General features: G+C 56.1%; 1 protein-coding gene across 4 annotated transcripts; it reads right to left on the reverse strand.

Annotated features, from left to right (window-relative positions):
• Positions 1-46: 46 nt before the first annotated feature.
• On the reverse strand, positions 47-19,138 carry ERCC2 (ERCC excision repair 2, TFIIH core complex helicase subunit). 4 transcript variants are annotated; one of them, XR_010131986.1, is made up of 24 exons: positions 19,031-19,138; positions 18,623-18,722; positions 17,562-17,639; positions 17,422-17,484; positions 17,122-17,235; positions 13,514-13,630; positions 13,310-13,426; positions 12,896-13,019; positions 12,707-12,803; positions 12,458-12,591; positions 12,215-12,383; positions 9,993-10,111; positions 6,082-6,151; positions 5,926-5,995; positions 5,721-5,822; positions 4,114-4,177; positions 3,183-3,304; positions 2,312-2,349; positions 1,683-1,775; positions 1,525-1,597; positions 1,193-1,263; positions 953-1,096; positions 647-790; positions 47-175 (listed from the first exon to the last, which is right to left on the reverse strand). XR_010131986.1 is itself a non-coding variant. In XM_019016401.3 (23 exons), exons 1-23 carry the CDS (start codon positions 19,033-19,035, stop codon positions 83-85), a joined length of 2,283 nt encoding a protein of 760 aa, XP_018871946.1. In that variant the 5' UTR covers positions 19,036-19,138; the 3' UTR covers positions 47-82. The 4 variants fall into 4 exon arrangements, 3 of the variants coding, with proteins under 3 accessions (XP_018871946.1, XP_055225705.1, XP_018871947.1); XM_019016401.3 differs by lacking the exon at positions 2,312-2,349; XM_055369730.1 differs by lacking the exons at positions 2,312-2,349; positions 17,562-17,639.
• Positions 19,139-19,597: the final 459 nt, after the last annotated feature.

Below are 19,597 nucleotides of genomic sequence, written 5' to 3' on the forward strand. Positions count from 1 at the left end.
CTAGCACCACCGCCGCTGGGAACCAGGGCCAGGCAAGACTCAGGAGTCACCAGGAACCGTTTATGGGCCCCACCCGCCCCACTCAGAGCTGCTGAGCAATCTGCTCTATTCTCTGCAGCGTCTCCTCTGATTCTAGCTGCTCCAGGCTGAGCAGGGACAGGCCCAGCTGATCCTCCTGCAGAGAACAGAGGAGAGGGGGGCACTGTTGGGCAGGGGCCCAGGCAGCTGCTGCACTTCCCCAACCACCCCCACCGCATGGCCAGTAGGGACAGGATGTTTGAATTTGGAGATGTCTGTATAATCCAGAGTGGGCCATCCCTGTCAACATAAGATGGGGCTGAGGGAGGAGCCAGCCAGGGAGTAGGAAAAGGACCGGCTTTCTCCAGGCCAGCACTGTCTCTCCTGAAAACGCCCAATGCCTCCTCACCCCAACTGCTCTCACCCTGCCTTGCCTGGGCCACCTGCTGGCATTTGTGGCCCCTCGAATCTCCCCCTACCCCCCAGAGCCTGGCACGTAGATGCACGATAAACTTCTCTTTGCTGAGGGCAGGAGGACAGGCAGGCTGAGGGTGGGGAGAATCCACGGGGACTTTCTGGAGGAGGAGCTCAGCCTGGGAGGGTGCCGGGAGGGGGACGCAGGCCTCACCCGGTGGAAGGGCTGTGCCATCTGCCGCAGGAAGTACTTGGCCACCTGGACACCCTCGTCCACAGTCAGGTTGAGGTTGGCATCTGTGAGGTGCTCCTGGATCCAGCGGGGCAGCTTCCCCCGCTTGTCCCCACGGGCAAACCGCTATGGGCAGAAGCGCAGGCCACGGACAGAAGGTCAGGACCCGAGTTTCGGGGAGCCTGGGCCGCTCTCCACCCTGCGACCCACCCGGGAAATGAACGGGAAACAAACAGCCTGGTTCTTGGAGCCTGGGACGGGAGCACAGGGGCACCCCTGAAGCTGTACCTTGTCGGCAAAGACCATGAGGCCGTAGTCCGTCTTGCCCCTGATGGCCCGACCCACACACTGGGCCGCGTGGCGCATGGCATCAAAGGTAAGAAAGTCATTCTCACGAATCTGGAACTGGTCCCGCAGGTATTCCAGCCGCGCCTGCAGATACGGAGGATGAGAAGCTGGGGAGGTGGGGGAGCCACCCCTCCCTTGGTCCTAACACTGTGGGACTCCCTGGGAGACAGAGCTACTCACCTTGAGAATGCGGCTCTGTGTGTAGACGTAGGGGACGCCAAACATGATGACGGCCCGCCCATAGTGGTGCACTGGTGGGCAGAGGAGAGGGGGCGAGGGGGGTTACAAGTGTGGCTGGTGGGACAGGCACAGCCTCACGCGACCCAGGATGCTGTGTCTGAGTGGGGGGGAGAGGGTGTGTTCCCGCTGGGTGCCTAGGGACAGAGGGGAGGGCCCCTCTGTGCACCTAGGCTGTGGGTGGGTGCTTCCCCGTGGGAGCAGACAGCAGAGCGGGCAGGTGTTCTAGAGAGCTCTGGGAAGACACATGGGGAGGAAGAGCCCAGTCCACTCACCAAAGTCGATTCCCTCGGACACTTTGCCCCGGGCCACTGACAGCAGGATGGCCCCGCGGCCGTTCTCGCAGGCCTGAGGTGGGGAGGCCGAGACGCAAGCTAGGTCACTCCTCGGAGCCACCTCCCCCACCCTCTCCATGCTGGCCTCGCACACCCACCTCCTGGTACTTCTCCAGGGCGACACTGGTTTCGGCACCATCCTGGGTCTCAATAAAGAGCAGCTTGTTCCTCTGGATGTTCTCAAGGATCCCCTGGGGAAGGACCCAGGGAGGTCAGGGTGGGGGTGGCAGAGGGTGGGGTCAGGGCACAGCCATCCTGGTTACATCCAACTCTTCTGGGGACTCCCACATCACCATTTCTCTGGGCCTCAGCTGGCTCATCTGAGATGTGAGGGAGGGTGGAATTGTCCAACCTCAGTTCTTTGGGGAAACAGTGATCTGGGTGGGGAACCAATCATTGCTGGATAAGTGGGGCAGGCATGTGGCCCAAGCGGGTGGCCAATCAGGGCACCCCAACCCCTGCCAGCGATTGGTGAAGGGGCTGACTGTGAGGCAGGCAGAGCCAATCAGGCTGCCCTGAGACTTCCCATGTGACACTACAATAGAGACAGTGTGGAGCCAATGCAAGGACAGACCAGTGGGACAGAATGGAGGGTCCAGAAACACATAGCCACCTGTGCAGTTCAGGGGGGAGAGCTTTTACTGGAGCAAGTGGATTTCCAAATGGAACCAAAAAATGAACCTTGACCCCCTACTTCACACCACATACAAAGATGAATTTGAGGTACCTCATAGACCTGGATGTGAAAGCTAACACCACAAGCTCCTAGAAGGAAACAAAGGAGCCTCTCTTTATGACCTTGCGGTAGGCAAAGGTGTCTTAAGTAGGACACAAAAGGCACCTGGGCTGTGGGGACTGGGTCACCTTTCCCGCCACGTGGAAGCCGCCTATTGAGGCACAAGGCCAATGTCCTGGCTGTGAGGATGACGTTCCCGCCTCCCATGCATGCCTTTCCAATACCTGGATTAGCCAAGTTCACTCACCTCACCCCAAGGTGCTTTCACCCACTCCTGAGAGCCCGGCCATGGTGTGCTCAGAGGCACAAAGTGCAGAGTGGCCTCCCCTCCCACCCATGTCCTGCTGGTCACCCAGGGCCTGGCTGTGGTGAGCCCTGTTTCCAGAATGCCCCACGACCTCCTCTACCTGCTTCCCTGAAGGGGCTCCTGCAGACCCTTGAGAGGCTCGCCCCGAGTCTCGGTCCAGCGTTAATTCTCTAGAATTCCTCTAACCCAGCTAGAGCCACGCCTGCTACCTGGGCCTCCCCACCAGGCCATCTGTGCTGGAGGATAACAGGGATGGATAACCCCAAACAGCAGCAGAGAAGCAAGGAACCTAGAACGTGGGGGTGACTCTGCCACAGGGTATTCCTCTGAGGGAGGGGCCCACATTGGGGCTTATATCTGCGTTCTCAGCCTGATGTACTGGGGGCGGGGCATGGGGGTGTGTGCTGCTTACACCCCATTCCTACATGCCACACGCACTCTCCTGTCACACAGGAAACCTGTCACCATCAGAGTATAAGAGGAATGAAGCTGACATAGCGGTGCAGTGCCAGGGGCTGAGGAGAGCAGGTGCAGGGAGGGGGTGGCCAGGCGTACCTGCTCATACCAGGAGGCCACGGTGCTCTCCATGTACTGGTAGCTGGTGAAGAAGGCCACGATGCCATCAGGGACCACAGCGGACATCTCCAGCAGGAGGTTCCCATAGTTCCGGATCACAGCTGCGAGGGGTCAGAGGTTGGGCCCTCTCCTGGCCCAGGTCCTCCTTCCTTCTCTTAGAACTAGGAGTTTCTGGAAACCCCACTGAGGCTGGCTGTCAGGCTTTTCACACATATCCCCCTCCTCCTCCTCCCGGGTGTGTTTGAGGACCCTCCCTGCCACTTCCTGAAGTCACACCTGGCTATGTGATTTGCCATGGCCAATGAAATGAGTGCAGAAGGGGCCGGGTGCTGTGGCTCACGCCTGTAATCCCAGCACTTTGGGAGGCCAAGGCGGGTGGATCATCTGAAGTCAGGAGTTTGAGATTAGCCTGGCCAACATGGCGAAACCCCATCTCTACTAAAAATACAAAAATTAGCCCAGCATGGTGGCAAAGGCCTGTAATCCCAGCTACTCGGGAGGCTGAGGCACGAGAATCACTTGAACCCGCAAGGCAGAGACTGCAGTGAGCCGAGATCATGCCACTGCACTCCAGCCTAGGCAACAGAGCAAGACTCTGTCTCAAAAAAAGGCCATGTGTCACTTCCAGGGGAGCACCCTTAGGAACTAGTGCACAATTCACTGTGACCACTGTGATCCCACCTGTCACATCATGCTGCCTCTGACACACCCAGCGGTGGAGGTTCCCAGGTGAGGAGACACAGGGCAGGCCCCTACCAGCTCACAGTGGACGTGTACCACGGGCAAGAAGGAAGCTCTGGGCTGAGCAACTAAGGCCAGGGATATTTGTTACAGCAGCATGACTCAGCCCATCTGACTGATACACCTCCCCTCTTGGAACCCACAGAAACCAGCCCCACTGGCAGCATACCAATATCCTCCCGGGTCTCAAATTTGGAGCTGATGGCCACCTGGTCATTGCCACGGCCGATGATCTGAAGAGAGCAACAGAGGTCACGATAAGCGAGGCAGCAGCAACTGCTCCAGCGTGAGTGCTGACCACCTGCTGGTGCTGTTCTAAGCTTTTTTTTTTTTAAAGAGAGACAGGGTGTCACCATGTTGCCCAGGCTGATCTTGAACACCTGGCCTCAAGCGACCATCCCGCCTTGGCCTCCCAGAGTGCTGGGATTACAAGCATGAGCCACCACACCCAGTCTGCTCTAAACTTTTTATAAACACAATGTCATTGAATGAACCCTCAGCAACCCTGTTATCTGCATTGCACAAATGACCTGGGCTCAGAGAAGGTGAGTTGCCTGCCCAAGGTCACACAGCAAACAGGTGGCAAAGATGGAACCGGACCCAAGTCTGTCCACACTCTCCACCAGCAGCTACACTCTAGCCAGCCCCAGGCCCTGGGCCAGCCGGATCCCAAAGAACACCCCTCGCCATGCCGGTGGGCATCCCACCAGCCGGCAACCTCACACAACCACCATGCAGTGGGGGTCATTACCGGTCCACAACCTCTGACAGGCAACTCCAAAAGCCAAAAGCTCTGAACACATTTCTTTTTCAAGTTTGGCACAAACTCATTAAGTAGCAAAACCTGCCCTGCCCCGAGTCTCTCCAGAGGCCTGACTTACTCCTTAGTGTGATGCTTCCCAATCTTTTACTGCCGAAATGGGAGTTTGACTCAGGGGAGTCGCCCAGACCCCACTGTGGGCATCACACACCACACAGCATATGCCTTGTCTCTAAAGGCTGGAAAATTCTGAATTCCAAAACAAATGGCTGCGCGCAGTGGCTCACACCTGTAATCCCAGCACTTTGGGAGGACCAGGCGGGCGGATCACTTGAGGTCAGGAGTTTCAGACCAGCCTGGCCAACATGGTGAAACCCCGTCTCTACTAAAATTACAAAAATTAGCTGGGCATCGTGGCACATGCCTGTACCAGCTACTCAGGAGGCTGAAGCATGAGAATCACCTGAATCCAGGAGGCGGAGGTTGCAGTGAGCTGAGATCCGCGCCACTGCACTCCAGCCTGGGCAACAGAGCAAGACTCCATCGCAAAACAAAAACAAAAACAAAAAACCACATCCAGCCTGGGGACTTCAGATAAGGGACTGAGCGCTCATGTTGACATGCACGTGTTACAGAGACGGAGATGGAGAGAAAGGCTCACTTACCTGGGTCACAGCCAGACCACATACTCGGCAAGATGCTAAGATGCTGACTAAGCGCCTACCTGTGTCAGGCCCTGGGCGACCTAAGTGGTTTACCCCAGTTCTCTCTCTCTCAATCCTCTCAACCACCCTGGGAGATCGGGGAGGATACATTCCCATTTCACAGATGAGAAAACTGAGGCTTGAGAGTCGAGCCCACAGAGAAGCAGAATCAAGCCTAAGTCTGTCTGAATCCCGAACCCAGCCTCTTCGCTGTAAAGCTCTCCTGCCTGAGCAGTGGGGGAAGCCAAGGAAGGAGGGCAGCCCTTTGCCCCATCTCCCCTCCCGGCCCCAGCCCTAGCCTCTCCCACTCACCATAGGGCAGAGGCAGACCCGTGCCAGCGTCATGGTGAAGGTTGCCATGGTGACGGGGTGGAAGTCCAGGATCTTGGGGTAGATGTCCAGCGGGGACAGTGTCTGTGGGGGGACAGTGGGAGGGATCTCAGCAGGACTGGGCAGGGACCAGGAGGCCCATGGAGGGAGGTCAGGGACTAGGAGGGGACAGGGGAAGGGTCCTCACCCCAGATGTGATGATGACAGACTGGAAACGCTCGAATACGGGTTTGATGGCCAGCGAGGCGTCCATGCAGCTGGAGAAAGATGAGGGCAGTGAGGGCCTAGGGGGCTGGGCCCCCGACCCACAGAGCATTCACACCCTCACAGGGCAGGGTCCCACCTGAAGTGCAGGATGGGGTTGGCAATGGTCGGGGTTCTGTCGTCAAAGGGCTCGATGATGATGGTGAAGCCTGCAGAGGGCAGGCAAGGAGGGGTGAGATTACCCCACTACAGCCACAGCTGCACCCACTCAGTCATTCCCTCTCCTGCTCCCTCGCTTCACCCCAATCTCCACCCCGTACTGCCTGGGAGTGAATGCGACCAAACATGAGCTGCTTAAGCCCCAAACCAGGCATCTGAGTCCAAAATACACCCCAACCTGTCCACTTCGGGCCCACACCTGTGCAAACTTTCACGAAGGATCCCAAGTAGAGAGCGCCACAGCCCCGCCCACTGCTCACTCTCCCAGCACCGCATGGGCCGCCCAGCACCCACGCTAAAGCCAGGAGCCAGACCCTCAAGCTTTCTCCCATGACCTTTTCTTGTTTTTGTTTTTTGAGATGGAGCCTCACGCTGTCGCCCAGGCTAGAGTGCAGTGGCATGATCTCGGCTCACTGCAAGCTCTGCCTCCTGGGTTCAAGTGATTGATTCTCCTGCCTCAGCCTCTTGAGTAGCTGGGATTATAGGGACACCCCCCTACAACACACCCAGCTAATTTCTGTATTTTTAGTAGAAATGGGGGACCTCCAGTGGTCCACCTGCCTCAGGCTCCCAAAGTGCCAGGATTACAAGTATGAGCCACTGTGCCTGGCCTCCCACGACCTTTCTACCTAAGCCATCAGCAAAGCCAGGCAGCTCTGCCTCCAAAACCTACCTGCAATTCGCCCACTGCCTCCGACCCCATGCGGGGCCAGCCACCATCACCTCCTGCCTGGACCCAGCATCCCCTGCTCGCTTCACGGCAGCCAGAGGGACCCTAGGGAAACCTGAGTCCCTGAGTCCAGCCATGTCACCTCCCCGCCCCAAGAAGCCTCCCATGGCCCCCACATGCCTCCAGTGGCCTGGTGCCTGACCTTCAAAAATCAGCAGGCTCAGTCCCCCCAGGGCCTTTATACTTGCTGGTCCCATGTGGCCTGGAAAACCTCCCAAGGCGGCTCCATTTGGTCATCTGAGACTGCTCAAAAGTCAGCCCCTCCGAGAGGCCCTCCCCAGCCACCTTTTCTACGCAGACATATTCCAACACAACAATGTATTTTTTTTCATGTTAACTGTCACTTTCTGGAATTATTTCCTTGTTTATTTGGCTGCATCTTTGCTACTGGTTTTCCCATCTGGAATATAAGTTCTGGGGGGTTAGGGATGAGATCTTTTTTGGTTCCTGCTGCTTCCACAGTGCTGAGCCTGGCCTGTTTGTTGAAGAAATAAATGAATGAATGAATTTACATATTCAGTTTCACACAGTGAAAAAAAAATCAAGTCCTCTGTGCTGGGGACACAGTGGTGACCAAGCCAGCCTTGCCCCTGCTCGCATGGGTTCGCAGTCCAGTAGGAGACAGACTTGTCCTCAGACAGTGATGACTGAGAGTGGGCAGTGCTGGGACAGAGGTGCCCAGAGGAGGGGCCTGACTCAGCCTAGGGGTCAGGGAGGGCTTCCTGGAGGACAAGACATCTCTACTAAGCTGAGAACCTAAGGATGAGGGGGAGGTGGTTGGGGGATGAGGAAGATGAGGAAGGATGATCCAGGTGAAAGAACATGAGGTGTTGGCAGATGGGAAATAGTGGGTAGAGAATGACAAAGGTAGGGATGGAAGATGGGGCAGGACAGAGAGACAGAGGCAAAAGCAGCAGCCAGCCGGCCTCGCTATCCAGCCCCAGGGCAAGGGCCCAGATCTCCATCCTCCTGTCAGGCCCTGCCACAGGACATAAGGCCCGATCTGGTTTCCTGGGTACAGGAGAAACCCCCAGGAGGCAGACTGAGCCCCTGGTCAGTTTCACGCTGAGGATGGGGAGGGAACACAAGCCCATAAAGCCTCCAGAATGATGTCCCTCTCTTGTAACCTGAAAATCTGAACATCAGCCTCTACTCCTCTTGTCCCTGGTCCCAAAACCCAGGCACCACGCTCCCCACATTCCAGCCTCTCTACCTCCCACACATCTCTCCAAACCATACCTTTCTCTCTCCCCATGGCCACATCCTGGCCAAGGCCCCTCCCCTCCTGCTCAGGTCCCTGCCTGCCACCCAGTCTCCTGCCTCTAGTCCCTACCAGAAGAACTCTTTTTTTTTTTTGAGACAGACTCTCGTTTTCACCTAGGCTGGAGTGCAGCTGGTGTGATCTCGGCTCACTGCAACCTCTGCCTCCCGGGTTCAAGCAATTCTCCTGTCTCAGGCTCCTGAGTAGTTGGAACTATAGGTGCGCGCCACCACATCCAGCTAATTTTTGTATTTTTAGTAGAGACGGGGTTTCACCATATTGGTCAGGCTGGTCTCGAACTCCTGACCTCAGGTGATCCACCCACCTCAGCCTCCCAAAGTGCTGGGATTACAGACATAAGCCACTATGCCAGGCCTGTTTTTTTTTTTTTTTTTTTTTGAGACGGAGTCTTCGCTCTGTCGCCCAGGCAGGAGTGCGCACGATCTCGGCTCACTGCAAGCTCTGCCTCCTGGGTTCACGCCATTCTCCTGCCTCAGCCTCCTGAGTAGCTGGGACTACAGGCGCCCGCCACCACGCCCAGCTAACTTTTTTTGTATTTTTAGTAGAGACGGGGTTTCACCATGTTAGCCAGGATGGTCTTGATCTCCTGACCTCGAGATCCGCCCGCCTCGGCCTCCCAAAGTACTGGGATTACAGGCATAAACCACCACGCCCGGCCTATTTTTTTTTTTTTTTTTTTTTTTTTGAGACGAAGTCTTGCTCTGTTGCCCAGGCTGGAGTGCAGTGCCACAATCTTGGCTCACTGTAACCTCTGCCTCCTGGGCTCAAGCAATTCTCCTGCCTCAGCCTCTCAAGTAGCTGGGATTACAGGAGCCCGCCACCATGCCTGGCAAATTGTTGTATTTTTAGTAGAGACAGGGTTTCACCATGTTGGTCAGGCTGGTCTCAAACTCCTGACCTCAAGTGATCTGCCCACCTCAGCCCCCCAAACTGCTGGGATTATGGGCGTGAGCCACCATGTCTGGCCCCGGCTAATTTTTGTATTTTTAGTAAAGATGGGGTTTCGCCATGTTCACCAGGCCGGTCTCGAACTCCTGACCTCAGGTCATCTGCCTGCCTCACCGTCCCAAAGTGCTGGGATTACAGGCACGAACCACTGCGTCCAGCACCCAGAAGAAATCTTTCCAAAGCACAACTCTGGGCCGGGCGCAGTGGCTCACGCCTGTAATCCCAGCACTTTGGGAGGCCGAGGCCGGTGGATCATGAGGTCAGGAGATCGAGACCATCCTGGCCAACATGGTGAAACCCCACCTCTACTAAAAATACAAAAATTAGCTGGGTATAGTGGCATGCGCCTGTAGTCCCAGATACTCGGGAGACTGAGGCAGGAGAATTGCTTGAACCCAGGAGGCAGAGGCTGCAGTGAGCCAACATCACACCACTGCACTCCAGCCTGGCAACAGAGCAAGACTCCGTCTCAAAAAAAAAAAAAAAGCACAAATCTGACCTGGCACCTTGCTTGCTAGAACCTGCCATGGCTCCCCAGTGCCCTCAGGAGCACAAAGATCAACTCATTACCGTGCCCTCTAGTGTGAGCTGACCCCATAGAATTTCTCTGGCCTCCTCCCTTACCACTGCCCATGCCATCCTTCTCCACTCTGCAGTCCGAGGAAGTCTGTGAAAATATAAATCTGAGCACAAGGCTTACTCAAGAACTATGTATGGCTCCCCACTGCCTTCAACATAGGGCCCACACTTCCAAGCCAAGCCCCACAAAGCCCTGTGTGTCCAAGTTCCTGCCAACAACCCTCTAGACCCTGCTGGGACCCTGATTCCAGCTGCTAGGAGGCCCAGCAGGGACAGAAAAAGGTGAGCTTACCTTTGGCATAGGTGCTGACAAGGGTGGCAAAGTTAGCAAGGAGGGTAAGCGGGGAGAAGTCAGCAAGGTCGGTGATCTCCAGAGTATGCAGCAGGGACCGGAGGCGTTCAGCACAGAATCTGGTGGGGAGGAGAGACGGGGTCAGGGGGGCAGAAGGAAGCATGAGCAGGACCAGCAGCCCTGCCTCCGCCATCACGACGGTCACGTGCCTGTCTCCCCAGACAATGAGCACTCAGTGAGGGCGGGCACCGGGCCTGTTTTAGAAACTTGCACCCCCACGCTGTACACCTGCATGTCACAAATAGCCACTGCCACATAATGGCACAGACAGAGCAATAATCAGACACTCCAGAGTCATGTGGTCACTTGTCACACCTGCTAGCACGACCTCCTAAGTGGGTTCTTTTTTTTCTTTTTCTTTTTTTTTCTTTGTTCAGACGGAGTCTTGCCCTGTCATCCAGGCTGGAGAGCACCGGTACCATCTCGACTCCGCCTCCTGGGTTCAAATGATTCTCCTGCCTCAGCCTCCCAAGTAGCTGGGATTACAGGTGTCTGCCACCACACTCAGCTAATTTTTGTACTTTTAGTAGAGACGGACTTTCACTATGTTGGCCAGGCTGGTCTTGAACTTCTGACCTCGTGATCCACCTGCCTCAGCCTCCCAAAGTGCTGGGATGACAGGTGTGAGCCACTGCACCTGGCCCTAAGTGGGTTCTGATCAAAACAAGAGATGCACAATCACACCCAGAAACCCCCAGTCATGCCATTAATCCTGCATGGCCACATGGTCACGCATTCACACCCAGAGCCTCTCCCACTGCCTCTCATGCACCTATGGGGACACACACGGTGTCGGAACCCCATGGGCTCACAGAGGAATGCAGTCAACACCCACATCCCACAGAGTCCCATGGATACTGCGTCCACACACTCACGCATGTGCAGGGCCACTCGGCCACAACCGCACACAGGCAGGGCCGAGGCAGGGTCACGGAGCAGCTGGCTTTGAAGCCAGGCGGGCAGTCACACTTGCAAACCTGCCTCCCACACGTCAGCCCTCCCAGCCTGTCTCCTCTAACCCCAGGCGCCTACCCCGGCTGGTCGCTAGCTGGGGATGAGTCTGTCCCCTCCACTGGGCCATGGAGCCTCTACGGCTGTGTCCCCAGCATGAAGCAGGCACTTGGGGAATGTGTGTTGAGTGACTGAGATCCCCTCTTTGCCCTCACAAGTCTCCAATCCTGGGGAAGATGGGCAAACCCACATGGAAGGTGGCCTCACCCACAGAGGCAGGGCAGCCAGGGCCTTTGGAGCCCACAGGCCTGGCTTCAAGCCCCAACTACCGGGCACAGTGTTGTGTGGCTCTGGGCAAAGGCTTCCCCTCTGGGAGTCCCAGTGTCCTCATTTGCAGGGTGGGGATGCTGTACTGGGGGTGCAACTGAGGTAAGGAACATAAAGGGCTTAGCTCCTCCTTAGTGCTCAGGGCAGGGTAGGTGATTGGCTTCGCTGCTCTCTCATTAACCCACCAAAGAACCCTGTGAAGTAAAGACCCGACTCCTTGGCCATTTTACAAAGGAGGAAACTGCAGTTCAAAGAAGACCCATGACTTACCCAAAGGAAAAGCCCCCTCGTATCCCTTGGTCATTCTCTGCCTGCCCTGTGCCTCAAGAGACTGACTCCCCCAAAATGCGCCCAGACTACTCCATGGGGACGCCCCTGCCCTCAGGTTTGGAAGATTAGAGGCATCGGTGGGAAGAGACATGGGCCGGGGCCTCCTCCTCCAGCTCCCAGCCTGCGAGGCCCTGGTACTGGTTTCTGCTCCCAGCAGAAGCCCCTGTCCAGGCCCCCACCAGTTGGTTCTCAACACACTCCCTCCCTGCCGCTGTGGCCTGGCTTAGCTCCCAGCTCTCACCTCCCACCCTCCTTGGCTCCTCCCCCAGCCCGCCCCTCTGTAAATGGTGCTCCCACTCTCTCTTGGGTGGGGTAGATTCTCCAATCCAGCCAGGTGTTGCCTGCCAGGCCCCTGCCCGACGCATGGACCCAGGATCAGCTCCAACCTTGCTCCCGGACCTGCCAGGTTACACCAGACAAGGTCCCACGTGCCTCGCCCAGCTCACTCACTCCTGACGTTGAAATGGTGACGCGGGGCTACCGGCGTGGAGGACGCGGCTCTGCATAACCAGGACCTGCCGGGCCCCCACCCCGCGCGCTGTCTGGGGCCGCACCTGAGGGGCTTGCGCTGGATGCACACGCGCTGGGCCAGGCCGCTCAGGAAGGCGGGCGGGCTCTCCTGCACCACATGCTGCACACGCAGCCGCCACTTCACGTACTCCAGCAGCCGCCTCAGGAAGCCCAGGAAATGCTCGGCCGTGCGGATGGAGCCAGGCACTGCCTCTGCGAGGAGACGCTATCAGCGGCCACGGGGAGGCGGGAAAGGGACTGGGGGGCAGCGGGGGGTCGGGGCTCACCCTGCAGCACTTCGTCGGGCAGCACGGGGTTGGCCAGGTGGGCGTCCGTCTCCCGGGCGGCGCTGGCCTCCCGCAGCCCCTCCACCAGACGCCGGTACTCGTCCCGCAGGCGCTGCTCGTCTGTCTCTTTGATCCTGCGGGGAGATGAGCTGGGGCTGGGAGGGGGCTGGCAACCCTGGGGACAAGTCAGACAGGGGCCAGGGTCCCAGGGGCAGGGCGGGCACCACCGCCAGACGTCCCCGGCCCCACCTGAGCACCGTCTTCTGCAGGGTCTCCAGGTTGCCCTGGCACCGGTCAAGGGTCCGGCGGGTGAGGTTGACGCTCATGGAGTCGATGCAGACGTTGTCTGGAGAAGGGGGAGAGAGCCGGCTCAGGCAGGCCTGCAGGGGCCTCACTCAGAGGGGCTGGCGTCCCTTTGGCCCCTGGCGCCCCCCTCACCAATGTTGTGGGCCTCGTCGAAGACCACGACGGCCTTGCGGGCCAGTTCCTTGGACACCAGGTCTGCAATCTTGGGGTCCAGGAGGTAGTGGTAGCTATAAACCACCACATTGGCATGCAGGATCTGGGGGGCCGGGGAGCAGGGTTACCAGGGCCCTGCCACCCCAACCCCTACCCCTACTCCTGGCCACACTGGCCCATCACTCCCACACAGACCTGCAGAGGCAGACACAGGCCAGGCAGAAGTATGAGCAGATGGATAGAGACAGACCAACAGATACGGGCACCCACCAACAGGGAGATGCAGACAGGCAGACTCACAGCAAGCAACAGACAGACATGGGCAGACAGGAGACGGGCGGGCAGCCCACACCCTCACACTCGCCCCTCTGCCCACCCCACCAGCCTCCTCACTGAGTATCGAGCAAGGAAGTATGGACACCAGCCCTGGCGCCGCCCCAGGGCCTTCAGGTCATCCAGGTTGTAGATGCCAGCGGGGAGGGGCACCTCACGCCCATGGGCGTCAAATTCCTGGGACAAGAGTGCCAGGGGTCAGGGAGGCTGCCTGCCCCAGGCTACCTGTCCTGCCTCCCTCCCTCAGCCCTGCCCTCCAGGAACCTCATAGAAGCGGCAGTGGGGCAGGCTGGTGTCATGCTGGTACTGCGCCCGCACATAGGAGGCTGTGAGGCTGTGGCATTTCCCATCGACGTCCTTCCCAAAGCGCAGGGGTGTCACCTGGGGGTGTGGGGCGTCTTAGCACCCAGACAGGGTGGAAACCCAACCACTCTTCAAACCCAGGTCTCCACACCTCCCAGCTGGCTGGGGTTTTGGACAACTTGAACCTCAGTCTGCTGCATTATTAGTTAAGACGCGTGGGAACTTAATGCAGGGATACAAGAGTAGTAAAATTGGGCTGGGCGTGGTGGCTCATGCCTGTAATCCCAGCACTTTGTGAGGCTGAGGTGGGGAGATCACAAGATCACGAGGTCAGGAGTTCAAGACCAGCCTGGCCAACATGGTGAAACCCTGTCTCCACTAAAAATACATTAGCCAGGCGTGGTGGCACATGCCTGTAATCCCAGTTACTCGGGAGGCTGAGGCAGGAGAATCGCTTGCATCCGGGAGGCGGAGGTTGCAGTGAGCAGAGATCGCGCCATAGCACTCCAGCCTGGGCGACAGTGAGACACCATCTCAAAAAAATAAGTAAAAATAAAAATACAAAAATGAGCCAGGTGTGGTGGTGCACACCTGGAATCCCAGCTACTCAGGAGGCTGAGGAAGGAGAATCCCTTGAACCCAGGAGGCAGAGGTTGCAGTGAGCTGAGATCATGCCACTGTACTCCACCCTGGGCCACGGAGCCAGACTCCCTCTCAAAAAAAAAAGAGAGTAGTAAAATTGTTACATTCTTACAACTACAAGTTATACATACATGTTTTTGGAGACAAGTCCCTCTGCTACTCAGGCTGGAATGCAGTGGCCCAATCACGGCTCACTATATCCTTGACCTCCCAGGCTCAAGTGATTCTTTCCCCCCTCAGCCTCCCGAGCAGCTGCGGCCACAGGTGTGCACCACCATGCCCGGCTAATTTTTGTCTTCTTAGTCGAGATGAGGTCTTGCTATGTTGCCCAGGCTGGTCTCAAACTCCTGGTCTCAAGCAATCCTCCCACCTCAGCCTCCCAAAGTGCTGGGATTACAGGCTGAGCCACTGCGCCCAGCCAGCCAAAACTAATATTTTATTTTATTTTATTTTTTGAGACGGAGTCTTGCTCTGTTGCCCAGGCTGGAGTGCAATGGCACGATCTTGGCTCACCACAACCTCCGCCTCCCAGGTTCAAGCGATTCTCCTGTCTCAGCCTCCCAAGTAGCTGGGATTACAGACATGTGCCATCACACTCGGCTAATTTTGTCTTTTTAGTAGAGACAGGGTTTCTCCATGTTGATCAAGCTGGTCTCGAACTCCTGATCTCAGGTGATCCACCCGCCTCGGCCTCCCAAAGTGCTGGGATTACAGGCGTGAGCCACCGCGCCCGGCCCAAAACTAATATTTTAAAACAATAAGCCTGAAAAATCTTTAGCATATAGGTTGAAGATAACTACTTCATCCTCGGAAATGCCAAAACACATGGAACCCTGGCAGGACCTAAGAATCAAACGAGGTTCCACACAGTCTGGGACTCCCCTTACCCCTGACCTGCTCTGTACCCTCTAAGGCACCATCACAGCCTAAGGCTCTTTCTGAAGAACAAATCCTTTTCCTACACCAAAAGGAAAGCTCCAAGGCAGCCAGCCCTTCCTTCTCCATTTCCCCTTTCATCAGTCACCGAGGCCTGTGCTCTTTGTCATCCACTAGATGTATTATTTCTCACATATTCTTACAAATAATGTGATATAATATATAGTCTGTGGGCCCAGTGTGGGAGTTTGAGACCAGCCTGGCCAACATGATGAAACCCCATCTCTACTAAAAATACAAAAAACTAGCCGGGCGTGGTGGTGGGCGCCTGTAATCCCAGCTACTCAGGAAGCTGAGGCAGAAGAATCGCTTGAACCTCGGAGGTGGAGGTTGTGGTGAACTGAGATCATGCCACTGCACTCCAGCCTGGGCAACAAGAGTGAAACTCCATCTCGAAAATAATAATAAATAAGGCTGGGCACGATGGCTCATGCCTGTAATCCCAGCACTTTGGGAGGCTGAGGCGGGCGGATCACAAGGTCAGGAGTTAGAGACCAGCCTAACCAACATGGTGAAACACTGTCTCCACTAAAAACACACAAATTAGCCGGGTGTAGTGGGGCACCTGTAATCCTAGCTACTCAGGAGGCTGAGGCAGGAGAATTGCTTGAACCCGGGAGGCGGAGCTTGCAGTGAGCCAAGATCACTCCCCTGCACTCCAGCCTGGGTGACAGAGTGAGACTCCGTCTCAAAAACAAAACAAAACAAAAATATATATACACACACACACACACACACACGTAAAAACATATATACACACACATATATATGTAAGTATAATATATACACATATATACATTCTGTGGGTTACCACATGTAAAGTATTCAGAACAGTGCCTGGCACACAGTGAGTACAATTTTTTTTTTTTTTTTTTTTTTTGAGACGGAGTTTCACTCTTGTTGCCCAGGCTGGAGTGCAGTGGCGCGATCTCGGCTCACTGCAACCTCCCCCTCAGGGGTTCGAGCGATTCTCCTGTCTCAGCCTCCCAAGTAGCTGGGATTACAGGCATGTGCCCAGCTAATTTTTCAATTTTTTTTTTTTCAGTAGAGACGGGGTTTCTCCATATTGGCCAGGCTGGTCTCAAACTCCCGACCTCAGGTGTCCACCCGCCTCGGCCTCCCAAAGTGCTGGGATTATAGTTGTGAGCCACCATGCCCAGCCAAGTACCATGATTTTATAGCATAATTTAATGATAACAACTAATATTGTATTTGTCATATATCATTATGCATATAAATATCATGACAATTTCTTTCTTTTTTTTTTTTTTATTTTTTAGACAGAGTCTCACTCTGTCACCCAGGCTGGAATGCAGTGGCATGACCTCAGCTCACTGCAACCTCTGCCTCCTGGGTACAAGCGACTGGCATTACCGACGTGTACACCACCACCCCTGGCTAATTTTTGTATTTTTAGTAGAAATGGGGTTTCGCCGTGTTGGCCAGGATGGTCTCGAACTCCTGACCTCAAATGATCTGCCCACCTCAGACTCCCAAAGTGCTGGGACTACAGGCGTGAACCACCGCACCTGGCCTATCATGAGAATTTCTAACATTCTTTTAGCTCTTTGTACATGCTAAGGGCATCGGCTGCAACATTTCACCCAATTTTATCATCAGCAACCTTATGAAGCAGGTACATAATTATCCCCATTTTACAGAAAGGAAGACTGAGGCCCAGGTGGCAGAAAATGCCTCTCCATAAATACCCGGCTAGTAAGTTTCAGAGCCAGGAAACCAGGCCTGCCAGAGACTCTAAGAGCTGCCTTTTTAACCTCTCCTAGGCCTGGGTAGAATTTGAAGACTCCCTGGAGGAAGTGTGCTTGCCTGGGTCACGATGAATGAGAATTTGACCACTGAGACAGGAATTCTGTGTGTAGCCACTGCATGCCTTTGCAAGAGATATGGCCTGGGGATCCAGGACTTGTGGTTGGACGAAAGAGTTTCCTCTACCTCTGGGCTAAGGGCAAGGAGAAGGAACAGGTGCTCACCTCAGGGTGAATACACAAGTTTTTGCGGGAGCTCAGAGCCAGTCCCAGAAATGGCAGCTTCTCGCCCTCCTGCTTCTCATAGAAGTTGAGCAACTTTCGAAGCTCTTCAATCACCTACTCCAAAGTTGGGGGGCAGGGGGAGCTTGTGTTCATTGGAGGCACAAACCCCTGCCCTGCCAGGTCCCAGCCTCTTCCCCAGCTTCCCAAACACCCCTGAAAGCTGGTGACGGCCACCGCCAGGGGGACCAATAGGGCCTAGGGAACAGTGGGGCTGGAGCACCAGGATGAGTCCCAGCTTACCTTCTCAATCTCTGGCACAGTTCTTGAGCAGTAGATGAGTTTGGTCACCTCCAGCGGATATGCCTGCCGATAACAAGCGGACTCAGTCCCTGTCCCGCCCCTTCCTTTGTCTGCCTTTACGGGTTCAGCGCATCACTCACTCTCTGGTATGCCATGATCAGGGCCAACAGGGACACTGTCTTCCCGGTGCCTGAGGGCATCTCCAGGACTCCATGACCCTGCATGTTGGGGACCAGAGGGGCAACACACAGGGTCTCAGAACCTTGGGCACACAAACTCTGGGGACTCTCCCTGACCCCCAATGCCACCAACTCAGAACAGCAGGATAACACAGCAGCAGTTAAGATTGGGCAGTGGGTTTGAACCTCACTTCTGCCTCCTCCTTGTTGAGTGGTCTTAGGCAAGTACCTTCACCTCCCCAGACCTCAGTATCCCTATCTCTAAAATGAGCCTAAAGCCAGGCGTGGTGGCTCACACCTGTAATCCCAGCACTTTGGGAGGCTGAGGCAGGTGGATCACCTGAGGTCAGAAGTTCAAGACCAGCTGGGCCAACAAGGTGAAACCCCGTCTCTACTAAAAATACAAAAAATTAGCCAGATGTGGTGGCGCGCACCTGTAATTCAATCTCAAAAATAAATAAATAAAATAAAATGGGCCTAATAATAAAACCTTCCTCATGACTATGAGGATTAGTGAGAAATTGCAGGTTAAATATTTGGCACAGTAGCTGATATATAATGAACTTTTCTCCCTTCTTTTTTAAGAGACAGGTGTCACTCTGTTGCCCAGGCTGGAATGCAGTGGCACAATCATGGCTCACTGCAGCCTCCAACTCCTGGCCGCAAGCGATCCTCCTGCCTCAGCCTCCCGAGTAGGTGGGATTACAGGCGCCCGCCACCACACCTGGCTAATTTTTGTATTTTTAGTACAGACGGGGTTTCACCATGTTGGCCAGGCTGGTCTCCAACTCCTGACCTCAAGTGATCCGCCCGCCTCGTCCTCCCAAAGCTCTGGGATTACAGGCGCGAGCCACCGCGCCCAGCCTATTCACCATTATTGTTTTAGATAACGGAAGATTATGGGGTCCTGGATTCCCAGGGACCTCGGACTTCTAAAATCCAGACGTCCTGCAATCTGTCTTAGGCCCAGGCGTGGCAGCCCCACCGGTCGAGTGGGCGGGTCGGGCCCACAGGCCACCCACCTTGGCGTCCAGCGTGCGTTTGAGCTCCCGCATGTAGGAGAACTGCTCGGGGTAGATGTAGTCGTACGGGAAGTAGACCAGGAGCCCGTCCACGTTGAGCCTGGCGGCAGGGGCTGCTGGGTCAGTTCCCGTCCCCTCAGCCCCTCTCCCGCCTCCACAGTGCCCGGTCGTCGAGCCCAGAGAAGGGTGACGGGCCCGGCGCACCCGGTAACCCTCAGGTCCTCAGGAGCCTCGGGGCCCCCTCAGTGTCTCCTCGCTATCACTGCTGCTCCCTGCGGCTGCCCCCGCCCCACCCCTTCACCCTCCCCTCGCCCCCTTGGGGACCCAGGCGCGCCCACCGATGACCCCATCTTCAAGACCCCCCCCCCCGCGCCCGCTAGCGAGCGCGACCCCCAGCCCCCTTCTCACTTCATGGCGCCGGCCGGACTGTGCAGCGGCGTCGACCCGCCTCCCTCATGAATATTCAGCGAGAGGCCGGGTCGTGGACATCCTCGAGGGCTCGCTCCACCTACATTACGAGACCATTGGCTAACCTGCCCGTCAATCCGCTAGGGCAGAGCCACTCGGGATACTGCGCGTGCGCACGGAAAAGCGAGGGCTGCGGACTCTCGGGAGAGGCGGTGCGGGAGGCGTCACTGAGGATCGTCGAGGGCCAATCAAAAAGAAAACATGGAAGGGAAAGAGCCGAGAGACTCGATCTCATTCACTAGAATTTGGTCCTCCTGCGCCTGCCAAGATTGTCTGAGTATTGATCGAACCCAGGAGTTCGAGATCAGCTTGAGCAAGATAGCGAGAACCCCCGCCCCTCCACCTCGTCTCAAAAAAAAAAAAAAAAATCGTCTCAGTAGCGAATAGTCTAACGGAGGATGACAGGGAAATTGGTGATCCTTTCTGGGCCCAAGAGTTAGAAATGGCTTTGCAGGCCGGGCGCGGTGGCTCAAGCCTGTAATCCCAGCACTTTGGGAGGCTGAGGCA

This window comes from Gorilla gorilla, chromosome 20, assembly GCF_029281585.2.
Source record: "Gorilla gorilla gorilla isolate KB3781 chromosome 20, NHGRI_mGorGor1-v2.1_pri, whole genome shotgun sequence".
In the NCBI taxonomy this organism is placed as follows: Eukaryota; Metazoa; Chordata; class Mammalia; order Primates; family Hominidae; genus Gorilla; species Gorilla gorilla.